This window comes from Elgaria multicarinata, chromosome 23, assembly GCF_023053635.1.
Source record: "Elgaria multicarinata webbii isolate HBS135686 ecotype San Diego chromosome 23, rElgMul1.1.pri, whole genome shotgun sequence".
Taxonomy (NCBI): Eukaryota; Metazoa; Chordata; class Lepidosauria; order Squamata; family Anguidae; genus Elgaria; species Elgaria multicarinata.
This window is the reverse complement of record NC_086193.1, coordinates 1,706,386-1,721,744: the sequence shown is the minus strand read 5'-3', so window position 1 is coordinate 1,721,744 and position 15,359 is coordinate 1,706,386. Positions and strand designations below refer to the sequence as shown.

The 15,359-nt window shown below is 48.7% G+C and overlaps 1 protein-coding gene across 1 annotated transcript in view; it reads left to right on the top strand.

Moving 5' to 3' along the window:
- Positions 1-15,359, top strand: part of FBN3 (fibrillin 3) — a 118,373-nt gene that overhangs the window by 31,595 nt on the left and 71,419 nt on the right. The window contains exons 7-8 of the mRNA XM_063146885.1: positions 1,328-1,453; positions 5,582-5,707. Coding sequence (XP_063002955.1) covers positions 1,328-1,453; positions 5,582-5,707 — 252 coding nt within the window. The remainder of the gene's footprint in view (positions 1-1,327; positions 1,454-5,581; positions 5,708-15,359) is intronic.

Genomic DNA, 15,359 nt, shown 5'->3' with positions numbered 1-15,359 from the left:
CGGCCAGTTGTTGGTGTATTATTTTGGCAGCTGTCTTGTGTCCCTTCATTCAATTCATTCTAGCCAGAATTTTACATGATCCTGTTAAATGGTCTATTGTTTCTTGGGATTGATGTCATTTCCAAGAAGGAACAGAGTTATGCATAGTTTTCAAGAACAGCAGACCAAATATCCACGTATATATCCACTCGTGAATGGTGCCTATATACCACCCATTCAAATGTTGATAGTGCTACTAAATCCTCACTCCATTGCATGATGGGAGGAGAACATTTATCCTTCCAACGTGATAATATCAGTCTCTTAGTTGTCATAAGGGCTCGGAAAATCCGTTTGCTCCGATTTGGGTGGCGATGCAATTCCGTTCTGGGTGTTAGTTGGAACCAGCCAGAACTCTAAAGCCAGAATTCTATCCAAGGGGCTGAACCCCTTTCTCTTTTGGGGTTCTGGTTGGCTTGGTTGGGACTAAAACCCGGAATGGAATCGCAGCCCCACTGAAATCAGAGGCACCAGCCTTCACTGGCCCCATGCAAAAACAAATAATAATAATTATTATTATTCTGTAAACCGCCCAGAGAGCCCTGGCTATGGGAGCGGTATATAAGTTTAATAAATAAATAAATAATAATAATAATAATAATAATAATAATAATAATAATAGGATATTTTAGTTTAAATTTCTTCCTGCCAGAAACTCAGCTTTTGGAGGCACATTGAAACCTTTTAGAATAGCGGGGGAAGGGGAATTCACAAGAAAGAGGGTGCAGAGATCTGGGGAACCCTAGAGGGCAAGGTTGGGACTGTGGGAAGAGCAGATCTGGCCCCCTGGGCTGAGGTTGGAGACCCCTGGATTCGGCCGTCAAAGAATCAACAGTTGGGGGGTTGAGGGGAGGCCAGAAAAAGAGGGTGAAGACTTCTGGGGGATTCTGGAGGGCCAAGATGCGGAGTCCCTGCAAAAGAAAAACAAGCTGGTGCAAACCATGGTTTCCCTAGATATGTGGAAGCTCAACCCCTGGTTTGTGTTGTGACTGCAGTTAGGGCAAACTATGGTGTGCTGCGATGGCAGTTAGGGCAAACCACGGTTTGCTGCAATGGTAGTTAGGGCAAACCATGGTTTGCTGTGATGGCAGTTAGGGCAAACCACGGTTTGCTGCGATGGCAGTTAGGGCAAACCACGGTTTGCTGGAATGGGTGAATTGAACTTAGCATTTCCTGCTGAGCCATAGGAGTGGGGATTTTTTTTGCAACGTCCTCATGGGAAAAGCTGACTGCCCCCTTCTCACTGTGTCTTTTTGTCGTCGTCGTTTCCTCCCCACCACCCCCACAGATGTGGACGAATGCCAGGCCATCCCCGGCCTGTGCCAAGGCGGCAATTGCCTCAACACCGTGGGCTCCTACGAGTGCAAGTGCCCGGCGGGCCACAAACAGAGCGAGACGAGCCACAAATGCGAAGGTGAGGATCCAAAAGGAGGGAGGTGGAAGGGCGGGAACCGGAGATGCATGTCGGCCGTTGCGGGGAGAAGGAACCCGGGTTTCGATGGGGAAGAATCAAAGCCAGCAGTGGAGATGACAGTATTTCGGAGCGTTGAAAGCCTTTAGAACTGGGGAAACTCAAGTAGGGTGGGTCAAAACTGGCCCTTTGTGGTTCCCCTGGAAGGCCACGCCTCCCCCTAGCTCCACCCCTTTCCCCACTCACCAATCGGTCAGTGGCTCCCCGGCTTTCGTGCAGTTCTGTGCAGTGTTGTGAGATTTGAACGTAAGGCGGGCATCTTCTTCGCCTTCATGTCCCCATAGAATCGCAGCCTACCCCCCTCCTTCCTTCCCCCAAAATATGCCTCCTTACCTCCTGGTCCTGCATCCCCCACAGCTTCTCATTCTCCCACACCATCTCGGGTTTCCTGCTAGGTCCTAATGCAGGGAAAGGGGTGGCTCCAATTTCAGTGGGGTTGTAAATCCATTCCAGGTTTCACTCAGAGCCAGTCAGACCTTTAAAGGAGCTATCCAAGGTGCTGAACAGAAGTTCTGGATGGTTCCGACTAAAGGCCGGAACAGATTCACTGCCTCACCGAAACCGGAGCCACAAGCCTACACTAATGATACCTTGCTTCTTCTTTTCCTGCCAACGGCATGCCTCCCTTCCCATCCCATAATCCCATGTGGAAATATTCTCCCGTCCCGTTTTGTTCTTTTTCCCCTGCCCCATAAAGTTGCCCTTCTGTCAACTTTATCCTCCCCGGGAGAAGTTGGAATGTTTGTGAATATCCCCTTGCATCACAGAAAGGCAGTGAGTTATTATAGCCGCTGTATTTGAAAGGGTCTTTCTTTCTTTCTTTCTTTCTTTCATTCTTCTTCAACCTGTTCGAAAGCCACCTTCCAAACTTTGGGAGCGGGGTTTTGCGTCTCGTGGAGGATATTCTGCCTGCCTTCTGACCTGTGTTCTTTGGTCTTTGCGGTTTCCATGAGCGCAAACCGGCGGGAGCCAAAATCGGGACGTACCACAGGGCTGCGCGAAGTCGCGACGTCGGGTTTCCAGAGAGCCTTTGCGGCTTCCTCTCCGGCCATCCTTTGGAAGCCGTTCCTTCCTTCCTCCCCTCAAGGCCTTGGCTCGCCGCGGTCCGCAAGCTCAGAAAACATTTCCGAGCGAGCTCAACTCTGGCCCAAGAGAAACGAGAGCCGCTTCCAAAGTCAACGTCTCGCCTTCAATCCTGCTATTGTCTGGGAGCCCAAACGTGCAGGGTGGACATTAATTTTAAACAGAGCCTTGGAATGAGCCTGGGGAAATACTACTCAGAACGCCTTGTGCCAGAGACACTGTGCGGGTGTGTTGTGTGTGTGTGTGTGTGTGTGTGTGTGTCGGTCGGTCTTCGTGTGTTCATGTTTTTGTGTTTTTTAGTGTGTGTGCTTTTCATTAAGGCTGTGCAGTGACCCCCGGATCTGCCTCGGAGCCCCCGAAGCAGTCCCAATCCGCCTCGGGCATTCCTGATCCACCTCAGCGCCGAAGTCAAGGCGAAATTCGGGCCCTCCGAGGTGACTCAGAGTTTTCTGGGTGCTGGCTACGCAGCCGGCACCCAGAAAACTCTCCCCACTTACCTGCTCCCTCCGCCATCCGCTGCCATGGATGGAGGAGGCACCAGGTAAGCCCCCCTCCCCTGTTCCCCACTTACCTGCATCCGCCCCGCTGGCTCGTGTCCAGTGGCTTCCACTCGGACAACGCTGAAGCCCGGAAGTAGGCCGCGGCCTACTTCCGGGCTTCCGCGTCATCCGAGTGGAAGCTGCCAGACGCAAGCCAGCAGCAGTGAATGCAGGTAAGTGGGGAAGGGGGGGCCGCCTCAACCTTCGGCCAAACCACCTCGGATCCGGTTCGGAAGGTTCCGAACCACCCTGATCCGCTTCGGCCCTACTTTTCGTGTGTGTGTGTGTGTGTGTTTGTGTGTGTGTGTGTGCCCATGTTTTTAGGTGTGCATGTTTGTTGTGTTCCCGTGTTTATGAGTGTCTGTGTTTTTCATGTACGTTTTTCATGTATATGTGTGCGTGCCCGTGTTTTGAAGCGTGTCGGTCTGTGTGTTCGTATCTGTTGTGTGTGTCCATATGTCCCTGCGTGTCTGCGTAGGTGTGTTTGTGTATCTATGTGTGCTGTTGTGAATGCGCCTCTGCGTGTTTGCGTCTCCGTCTGCCTCTGTGTGGTTGTGCTTCTGTGCTTTTAAATGTGCGTGTCCCTGTTTGTGTTTCTGTGTTTTTAAATGCATCTGTGTATTTCATGTGTGTGTTTTTAACTGTGTGTGCCTCTGTGTATTTCTGTGCATCTCTGCCTCTTTATTATTAGGCCTTCTTCAAACGGCTTGTAACAACAATAATTGAGGATCAGCATAAGTCAACACGTAAATGCTACCTATATTATTATAGGTAGTATTATATTATTATTCTTTTAACCAATGAGTAGGGCACATTGCAAGCAAGGCCTCAGCACACCTTCAAGCAGTATCAAACAGTTATAAAGTATTCCACGTACATCCACAGTTCCATATTAAAAAAAAAAAAAACGGCTGCAGAGATTTTTGTAACAGAATGTCAGGTCTGACGCTATAAATCCCAAATGACTAGAAAGAATATGCTGGCCCAGTTCAGACAATGAGCTAAACCACGCTGCTTAACCACAAAATGGTTAAGGGACTGCATTAAGGTCAATGTATCCACTTAAGGTATTTTGTGGTTAAGCAGTGTGGTTTAGCGTGTTGTCTGAACCAGGCGATTTTTTCTTTTAAGAATGTCTGGCAAGTTTTATTTTTCTCTAAAAGGTACTTACAGGTGCTACCAGAGCAGGACAATCCACTCAAGGCCTTTCATATCTGGGGTGTCTCAAAATGACGTATTTTCTCCCCCTTATCCTATGTGAGTCTTGTTACCACCTCTTGAAGAAGGCCTAATCATAAATCATAATAATAATAATAATAATAATAATAATAATAATAATAATAATAATTTATTTCTTACCCGCCTCTCCCTTTGGATCGAGGCGGGGAACAACATTAGAACAGGAATCAATGCATCTTAAAAATTCTTGATTTTACATTGATCTGGACAGGCCTGCCAGAAAAGGCTAGTCTTTAAAGCTGCCTTAAAATCACACAGAGAGTTAATTTTACGAATCTCCTCCTTCCACAATCTGGGGGTGACAGAAGAAAAGGTCCTTTGGGAAACTGATGTCAACCTAGTTTTAGCTGGCTGAAGTCAGTTCACCCCAGAGGACCTGAGTGTGCGGGGCGGACTGTATGGGAGAAGGCGATCCCGCAGGTAACCTGGACCCAAACCATTTAGGGCTTTAAAGGTAATGACGAACACTTTGTACTTTGCCCGGAAACTAATTGGCAGCCAGTGGAGTGATTTTAATGTTGGGGTAATATGCTCACCCCTAGATGTACCGGTGGCCAACCTGGCTGCCATATTTTGAACTAGTTGAAGTTTCCGAACTAGGTACAATGGTAGCCCTACGTAGAGCGCATTGCAGAAAATTACCAGCACATGCACAACTGTCTTTAGGTCTTCTGACTCTAGGAAGGGGCGCAGCTGGCGTATCAGCCGAAGCTGATAGCAGGCACTCCTGGCCGTCGCATCTATCTGGGCTGTCGTTTGGAGCGATGGATCCAGGAGCACCCCCAAACTGTGAACGCAGTCTTTCAGGGGGAGTGTAGCCCCATCCAGAACTGGTTGAGAGGCTGAAATTCGTTGGGACTGTCTCTTCTTTTGGGTTCACTTTGGGTGCTCACCTGCCTTTGCACCTTTGATGGGAAGCTAGGCTCAGGCGAAAGACCAGGTCTTCCTTGCCCTGAACAGTTTCCGCCGGTTCATTACAAGAGCTACTATTTAACCTTTCCTTCTTCTTTTTTCCTCTACCCTCCCCGTTGCTTTTTCCTCTTGTTTCATATCCTTGAGACTGCAAAACCACTTTGTTTTCCCTGATCATACGTAATGCACTCTAGGAAGCCCTTTCGACTGAACACTGGGGGCAAAACCATTTTTGGTCAACCCATTGGTGGTCATCTAAGCAGCCAACCTCATGACACTTTCCGTTCTTCTTCCACAGATATGGACGAGTGCAGCAGCATCTCCGGCATTTGTGATGGTGGCGAGTGTACCAACACGGCAGGCAGCTACGTTTGTGCCTGCCCCCGGGGATTTATGACCAGTCCGGACGGGTCCCGTTGTGTGGGTAAGGCAGAGTCTCTTGCTGCAACCTCTCAGGCAGGGGGACGTTCTGGGGTGCAACGCTTATCTGGGTTCTGTTTCCTTTGGACGGAGGGTGCGTCAGGATGCTAAGCGTTCAGTAGGTGCCAAGCGAACCTCCTTAGGGAGCCCATTCTAGAAGGAACAAGTGAAATTTAGGAGGGAGTATCTTCTTCTTCTTCTTCTTCTTCTTCTTCTTCTTCTTCTTCCTCCTCCTCCTCCTCCTCCTCCTCCTCTTCCTCCTCCGCCTCCTGAATCCATAGATCTTCTTCTCCTCCTCCTCCTCCTTCTCCTCCTCCTCCTCCTCCTCCTCTCCTCCTTCTCCTCCTACTTCTCCTCCTTCTTCTTCTCCTCCTCCTCTTCCTTCTTCTTCTTCTTCTTCTTCTTCTGGTCAATTGGCAACTCCATGTTCTTCAAAAGAGAGTTGATTTTCTCGTTGCCCAGACTCTTTCAAGGAAATATTAAATTACCTCTCCCCTTACCCGTCATCTCAGTGTCTACGACTTCAACAAGCTATTCCATTCATAATGACTTCCGGCCTTTCTCATGATACTGTCAGGTCCAAAGTTGAATAAGCCAGCTAATCTTGTGTTCGTTAATTAATAAGCCACCCTAACCAGTCCTCTACCTAGCCTTGAGTATGAGTAAGGGCCAAAATCCATCAGCCATGGGGTGATAAAAAGGCATTCGGGTTCTGTGGTGGATTCATGTTTTCCATTTACCGAGCAGCAGAAGTGAAAGATTCGGGAAGTAAAGATCTTCTCTGACTATAATGGCCATCTTCCCCAGCTAACTGGGGGATGATGGAGGTTTTAGTACAACCCTTCTGGACAGAGTCAGATCCGAGAAGCCTGCCCTCTTAACATCAGTGAACCCCTTTAATCAGCAGAGAGATTTGGGGGTACAAATAAAGGTTCATATCCCAGTATCCTTTATATAGATGACTCGAGTAAATAAGCCAATCCACGCTCCTAAATACAATACTGCTCTGGGGGTTTCTATGCAGATATAACATCTCCGAAGGATGATAGTGAAATGATAAGGCATGGTATCCAATGTTAGTCCTACCTAGAGTAGACCCATTGAAATGAATGGGACTTCCATTAGTCATGACTCACACAAGTCCCATTCATCTTCATGGGTCTACTCTAAATAGGACTAACATTGGATATTACCCAAGAACAGCAGCACTTTTATTCATGATTTATTTATTATTTCTGTATTATTAATTTAGACATTACTTCCCACCACGAAAAATGCATCTCAAGTTGACTTATGCACAGAAATATAGAAATTCATAATGAATGTAACAGAGAAAAATACCAAAGTAAGGATAAATCATCATCAACACAACAATACAAATATAAATGAAAGCCATAAAAGTCTACATCTGAACATAATAAGTGTTTGTCCACAAATGAAAAAAGCTGCCCACCCACCACCACCACTCAGAGCTTAGAAAGAATTCCACAAAAGGATTTCTCGACAATTGGACTGTCGGTAATGTTCAATTGCCTGGGGAAATGAGTATGGTTTTGCCCGGCACTGGAAAGATGGGGCGAATGTCCTATAAACCCCGGCTAGCACAAAAAAGACCCATGGCTAACACAAAAAGGTGTGTTCCCAAGCCACCCACCCACCCAGTCTTCTCTCAGGGGGGCACAGAAGAGGGCTTCTGAAGGGACTGGGTAGGTTCATATGGGGAAAGGTGGTCATTGAGATATTGGGGGCCCAAGCCATGTAGGGCCTTTTAGGTTTAAACCAGGACTTTGGCCTACTGATTGTGTGACACATGAAGACCCTTGTGGCAAGGTTGTTCTCCCCCAACGGGCCTGCCATCAAATGCCCCAGCAGGCCCCACAGCCCAGAAACACCGATCAGCCCCCAGCAAATGTGCCTAGACACCATTTAATTTTCCTACAATCCCCTGTAGCATTGGGAGCATTGTGGGAAATTAAAATGGAGTCTTGACGCAGCTGTCCAATGCAGCTAGGCTTATTCCTTGTACCACTCCTGTGCCTGGCAGGAGAAGAGACACCCCCCTATTAAATATTAAGCCAAATCTCCTCCCAAGCATATGTCCAATAAGGGGTCCCTTCCACTCCCCTTTTTTGCGAGGAGAGAATATTCTAACGCTGATGCAAATTTAGCACGATCAGAGAGAGGAAAGGGTTGCGTTTTCTGTTTTTCTTACTCATCTGGAAAAGGCGTCCAAATTCCTCAAGGGGAGAGCGGGGAAACCTTGTTTAACAACTGAGTCTTTTCTCTGTGCCTCCTATAAATTTGAACATCCCCCCCCCCGGCCAACCTGTCCCACCCAATTGGGGTGGGGGGAGTCTCCCCACAACTGTGAAAGCAAAGTGTCTGTCTTACTGAAAAAGCTCGCCCCTCCGTTTTCACGCGAACCGCAAGGAACGGTGTCTCGTGACGCCTGGGAAGCCCACCAGCCGACAGCAGGGGGGCGAGGAGGGAGAAAATGGACAAAACAGAATCTCAGTTTATTTTAGATCCTTGGGGGGGAGGGGGCGGTTATGGAAAAAGGCAGGAAGTTTTGCCTCGCGTATGAAACCCTGGAAAAAATTAAAGGGGGCTCCTTCCCTTCCCAATCTGGTTTCTATCCACCGAAATTGGAACAGGAACTCTTCGTGCACCGGGTGTAAAAAAGGGGAAAGGGGGGGGGGGAAGAGGAGAGACTGCTTTTAAAAGAGTTGCTAGCTTTGTATAGCAGAGCTCATAAAGAGCCTGTAGAAATGACCAAACTACCTCCAAGGGATCTCTCTCTCTCTCTCTCTCTCTCTCTCTCTCTCTCTCTCTCTCTCTCAATCTCTCTCGGACAACAGTCCTCACCTGTCAAGGATTTGAGAAAATTTTGACCACAGATCAGATAGGGAAAGGACTATAACTCAGCGGCAGAACCCTTGCTTTTCATACAGAAGGTTCCAGGTTCGAATCCCGTCTCTCCAGGTAGGATTAAAGAACCCTGCCTGAAACCCTGGAGAGCTGATACCAGTTACTACAGATAATACTAGATAGATCAGAAGGCAGCTTTCTTTAAATCAGCCCTTTCGTCAGCACCATGAGGACTAGAATCTTTTTTTTAGAAGAAAGAGTAAGCTCCATGGAACAGCTCTTGCTTTGCACACAGGAGGTCCCCGGGTTCAAATTCCTCAACATCTCCATATAAGGCTGGGAAAGACCCAACTTGAAACCCTGGAGAGCAGTTCCTGAATAGGGTAGACCAGCCTTCCAAGATGGGGGATACTTGGCTCAGCAATACTACAAACGAGAAGGATCTTGGAATTGTTGTAGATCGCAAGCTAAATAGGAGCCAACAGTGCGATGTGGCTGCAAGAAAGGCAAATGCTATTTTGGGCTGCATTAATAGAAGTATAGCTTCCAAATCACGTGAGGTCCTGGTTCCTCTCTATTCGGCCCTGGTTAGGCCTCATCTAGAGTATTGCGTCCAGTTCTGGGCTCCACAATTCAAGAAGGATGCAGACAAGCTGGAGCATGTTCAGAGGAGGGCAACCAGGATGATCAGGGGTCTGGAAACAAAGCCCTATGAAGAGAGACTGAAAGAACTGGGCATGTTTAGCCTGGAGAAGAGAAGATTGAGGGGAGACATGAGAGCACTCTTCAAATACTTAAAAGGTTGTCACACAGAGGAGGGCCAAGATCTCTTCTCCATCCTCCCAGAGTGCAGGACACGGAATAACGGGCTCAAGTTAAAGGAAGCCAGATTCCGGCTGGACATCAGGAAAAACTTCCTGACTGTTAGAGCAGTATGACAATGGAATCAGTTACCTAGGGAAGTTGTGGGCTCTTCTCCCTCACTAGAGGCCTTCAAGAGGCAGCTGGACAACCATCTGTCAGGGATGCTTTAGGGTGGATTCCTGCATTGAGCAAGGGTTGGACTCGATGGCCTTGGAGGCCCCTTCCAACTCTGCTATTCTATGATTCTCTGATTCTATCCCTGACTGGGGTGGCGAATAGTCAGGAATGAACTGATTTGTATTCCACAGCCTCCTGGAGGGCATCACGTTGGGGACATTACCAGGCCAGAAGGACCCCCCATTTTGCTTGGCATAAGGCAACTTTTTCCCCTTTTCTAAAATAGCCCTTTCTTCAGAACCATGAGGACTGGGATCTTAGTTGATTTTTAGTGGAAGGGCCACAGCTCAGTGGGAGAGCACACACACACTTTGCATGCAAAAGGACCTAGGTTCCATCTTCACCTAGGGGTGGGTCAGAGTCCTGCCTGAAATTCTGAAGATCCATCACCATCAGTTGGTCTAACACAGCCTTCCTCAACCTTGGGGCGCTCCAGATGTGTTGGACTACAACTCCCAGGATGCAGTCCAACACATCTGGAGCGCCCCAGGTTGAGGAAGGCTGGTAACCCAACCCTCGGCTGGAGTGACCAGTTATTTTCCACCTCCCCTAAATTCTTCAAACATTCCTTTCAAGCTCCTTTCAGTTTCCTCCTTGTTTTCTTTCTGGTCTGTGTTTAGAGACATCTGTCACTGGTTCTTATTTAACTCAACAGAATTCTGCAGTGTGTACAATTTGCATTTATGAGCTGAGCGGTGCGTTTTCCCCAAACTCTGGGAACGTTTTGTGCGTATCTTTTCCCCTGCAGGTTTTGCAATTTGAGCAAAGTTCTGAGCAACTTGTGCTGTGGAATTTGCACAAATTCGACCACAGTTTGCGCAAATCCAGTCATAATTTGTGCAAATTTGCCCATGATTTGTGCAAATTTAGCTTGCAACGTGTGCAAGCTCAGCTGTCATTTGTGCAAGTTCGGACGTAAGACGTGCAAATCCCGCTGTAATTTGTGCAAATTCATCCCGAATTTGTGCAAATTCGTCCCTAATTTGTGAAAAATCCGTCCGTGATTTGTGCAAATTCGTCCATCATTTCTGCAGATTCAGCTGTAAGGTGTGCCAATTCAGCCATCATTTGTGCGAATGGGTCTGTAATTTGTGCAAATTTCTGAGAAACTTGTGCAAATTGGAGACCCTGCAAAACAAATGCACCAAATGCCCGGAAATTCCGCAAACTGCCAAATATTCGCTGTAACCTGAGTTGGGTGCCACAGCAGGGACCAGAATGAGGGCCAAACGTAGAAAAACTTCTTGAACTCCTTCTCCCTACCTGTTTTTCAACTCATCCCTGCATTGACGAACATGTGAAAATGCATATTTTGGGGGAAACGTTCATTTCAAAGTGCACATAATGGGCAGTATCCCATGTGACAATACCACTAACATAAGTCACATTGCACTCGAGAAAACAAATGCTAGCACAACACTGATAGCAGTGGCTAGCACAACAGGTTTTCTGGGGATAAGCAGGTGTGATTGGTCCTCTGCTAAAGGTCATAGACACAAGCACCCTGTCATTTACATTAGCAGTAGTCTCACATCAGATATCATAGAAACATAGAATAGCAGAGTTGGAAGGGGCCTCCAAGGCCATCGAGTCCAACCCCCTGCTCAATGCAGGAATCCACCCTAAAGCATCCCTGACAGATGCTTGTCCAGCTGCCTCTTGAAGGCCTCTAGTGTGAGAGAGTCCACAACCTCCCTAGGTAATTGATTCCATTGTCATACTGCTCTAACAGTCAGGAAGACCGATTCAGGGGGGGGAACACATTTTCAAATGCGGTCTCAAATTCGGGAATTTGGAAACATTTCTGGGGTGGTGGAATGCTGCACCTTTTCACTTTCGAGAGAGCAGACGGGACGGGACCACATGATTTCCTGGCAGAAATTCTATTCTTCTGCATCCCTAATTTGGAGATGCCGAGATTCGGATCTGGAAATCTCAGAAGGGAACATTGGTGCTCTATCACTGAGCTACAACCCCTTCCATTGTTGTGTGTGTGTGTGTGTGTGTTTGTGTTCATGTATGTGCATTTTTGTATGTGAGAGAAAGACAAAACTGGGGAGGAATATTTCTTCCTTCAGATGGGACGTACGGACAACTGAAGCCCTTTCAAGGCTGGCAAAAGTTCCAGCAAATGCTGAGTGAATTTAATTAGGGAGCCGGGCTTTTAAAAATAACCCGACGCTCCCAACGGAGCAGCTCGCACGGCCGGCTGAATGCCTTACTCCACGACGTCATGCAGCCGTCCGTTTCCCCCCAGAGCGAACATGTGCCGTAAATGTGCCGTCACTCGCTGGGAGGGACAATATTTTTCCTGGCACAGGGAGGCAGGCCCCCCAGGGGTGGGGGGGGCAGTGGGCTTGATTTACGTCCTGCTTTCTCATGAAAAGATTTCTTTGTTCTGCGATCGGACGGACCGAAAGTCCGCTGAGCGCATTGATTGCTTCCGAGGCACCTTTTGGGCTTCATGGGCGAGAGAGATATTTTTTTTTACTATTGTTGTTATTAATCGGAAGCCTTATATTAATTGTTCAAAACACCGTGGTGTTGCTAGGATTCCAGTCATAAACAGAACTATTTCCATCCACCCTGGACCGAAAATTCGCTGGATTTCAGCTCCAAAAACATGTGTTTCCGAAAGATCTGGTTTACAGCCATTTCTCCCATCTGTGCATATTGAACAGAGCCTTCCAAATTCCTCATCATCACGGTTCTGAAATTTCTCCGTCCTGAACAACTTTGCCTTCTTTTCAAAGCAGAGTCAATGCGCTGGAAACCTCCCACTTGTTCTGTCGTCTTTCGAGATGTGCACAGTGCACGGCGCATTGCGCACTAACTTGCGGATGCTTTGCTCCATGGCTAGCTTTCCCTCCTCTTCCATCCCAGGTTGATGAATAAACAAGACTCCGCAAAAACGATGAGCAAACCTTGCTGAGATCGCGCACACATTTTGCCACGGGCCAGACAAGCCGCGATGTTCAGTGCGCCTTTATGTTGAATGCGCGCGACTTTCTTTTTTTAAATAAATAAATAAATAAGAAGAGTAGCTACAAGGGAGGGGTGATCGGCACAGGAATCGCAGCAGGTTGTGGGGGGGAGGAGAGTTTAACCCTTTCCTTTCTGATGTGGTCCGGATGGAAATTGTTCCTCCCAAACTGCTCTTTGTGGGGGAGACGTAAAGCCCCCGGGATCAATATGGCTCTCTTGTCTGCCTTCAAGTTCTAGACTCTACCACAGCTGAGAGAGAAAGAGAGTCTTCCATAGAATCAAAGAATAGGGCAGTGCGCGGACGTCCCCAATTCGGAGTTTCTGGATCAGCCCTGATCTGCCTGAGCCCTCCGGATCCAAATCACTTCGGATCTGGATCTGGGAAAGCCCAGCGCGAGGCCGAGGGATGTCGTGGGTGTCCTACCCTTACATGGAGTGTTCCCACCTTTAATCTTGAGGAAGTGGGGGCCTTTAAGGCCGCCATTTACGCAACTTGGGAAATGTGTAATTTCTGGAGTCTCCATGGTGTGCAACGGCGGAGGCTCTGGATGAGGGCAGACGGCCTCGGAGCTTTGTCAGGGGCTCGCCGAACCCCAAAGACGGCCGTGCGGTGCCGTGAGCAGGGGTGGATGGTGGCAGTAGCTTAGCAGGCGTCTGGCAGAGCTGCATGTAAGTCCATGGAGACTGTGAATAGCACGGGGACAAAAGCAACCCCTGCGGAACCCCAGGAGATGTGATACAGTGAGTGTCCCGAGGTCTTTTGGGGCTCTGCAGAGATCTGGAGCCGGGGGCCGTCCCTTTGCGAGGAATCTTCTCCCCGTACCACCGCAACACCGAAGGGGGCCCAGACATCCGGGGGCTCAAAGAGCCCACTGTTCTTCCCAGCCGTTCCCTCAGCGAGCTTCGTGTCAGATCAACTGAGCCGCTGGCGGGAACGGAGTTGGTGACCTTCATTATTATTTTGGGGGGAACAGAGAATCAACAAACAGCTTCAGGAATTCCAGGCAGGCATCTGAGTTTAATCAAAAGGGGATGTCAAAGTTAATAAGGACCAACAGGCGCCTCCCGCCACCCCCGTTTCAACCCCCCCCCCCGGTTGCGTAAAAAGACATCTCCATGTGCGGCGGAGCACACACAGGGCAGCGCGGGGGCGGAGAAGCCGCGGGGATCGCTTTTGCTGCCTTCCCGAGAGCTGTTGGACAACAACTCCCACCATCCACAGCCGTGTCAGCTGTGGGCGCTGGGTTTTATAGTCTGAGGCCTCCAGGTCAGGGGAAGCCGGGAGTAGGATAGGTAAATTCCCCACTACACACACACACAGCCAACTATTTTGCTGGCAGCAATGACAGAACCTCGACATGCAGAAATGTAGCAAGCAAAGGGTTTTTTTCCCCTGGCGTAGAGGTGGAACGGCGGGGTTCTGGCTCTGTGTGTTTCAGGCTGGTATTAAAAGCAGAGGCACGTGGACGAAGGAAATGAAGGTGGCAAATGTAGGCGTATGGATCCGATAAAAGAGGGTTGCTTTAAACACAATATTTATTGTGGTTTTAGCCACAGGTGTTTGCCTTTGGCTCCGCCCATCACCGCAAGGTGCACACCCACCCACACCCCGAGTGCTTCTAGGGAAAGGAATTTCCACCCTCAGTCTGTAAGTCCTTCTGCACCTCTAGGATCAAGAGCAGATGAGCATTATGGGATAGTAGTGAAGCGAGCGGATTACCCATCAGAACCTCGCCTCTGCAGTCCCACTGTACCAGACTGCCCCAATCCAGCAACCTCCAGATGTGCTGGATGACAACTCCCATCAACCACAGACATTGGCTGGGGACAATGGGAGTTGTAGTCCAGCACATCTGGAAAGCCGCCGCGCTCATCACTTCAGTTACCTTCCCTGCGATACGAGGATAAAACGGAGTTACCTTACAGGGTTTTCTGGGAAGGGTTGCCAAGGCAACTTCCACGGAGTGCTGCAAACTCAGTGGAAATACAGAGTATGATTAAATAACCCGTTTTCCTGGACTGGGCCTCTCCCAACTGCAGGTGGACGTAAATGGTGTATATAGCCATATAACAAGACTCCGCCCTGAATATAGAAGTCAAACGGTCAGGAAAAGGGATTCTAGCGGGAGGCGGCCCGAAATTTCTCAGGGGAAAAATAATTGTCTTCCCCTGCAAAATGGTCATTTTACAGAATGTTTTCTGCATTTTCTGCTGTTGTTGTTGTTGGTGTTATACCAGCCGCCATTTTCTCCCCAGAATGCCCTGCAACGGCACTACACCTGGGGCATTCCGGGAGATACAAAATGGCTGCCAACACAGGTGTTATGTTGACACCACTGTTGTTCGTTCCAGTGGCCGAAACCCACAGAAACGTTAGGAAAGAAAGATATTGTGCCATTGCTGATAACGGAGAAACCAACCCAGATAATGTCGGAGAACTTCATGCATGCCCCAGTGGAACTTTTGATGAAATGTTCCACGGTGAAGAATCTGGAGAGGCCATTTTGCTCTGTCCTCACTCGGGCTCAGCCTTCGGTGCCTGGCATCACCGGTTGTTGGTTTTATGCGGAGGGCACTTTTTGGAACAGAGGAGAATTCAAATTCCACGCGGGTGGAAAAAAAGCACATCAGGGCTCTGCCTGATCTGCTAATTGTCTAGACGCAGGGGGAAACTCCCCCCCCCCGTGGAAGCATTCCACCATTCAACTCCCCGCCACCCACAGCCTGAAGTGGTACCATCCCCGAACAGTTTGACTATCCGC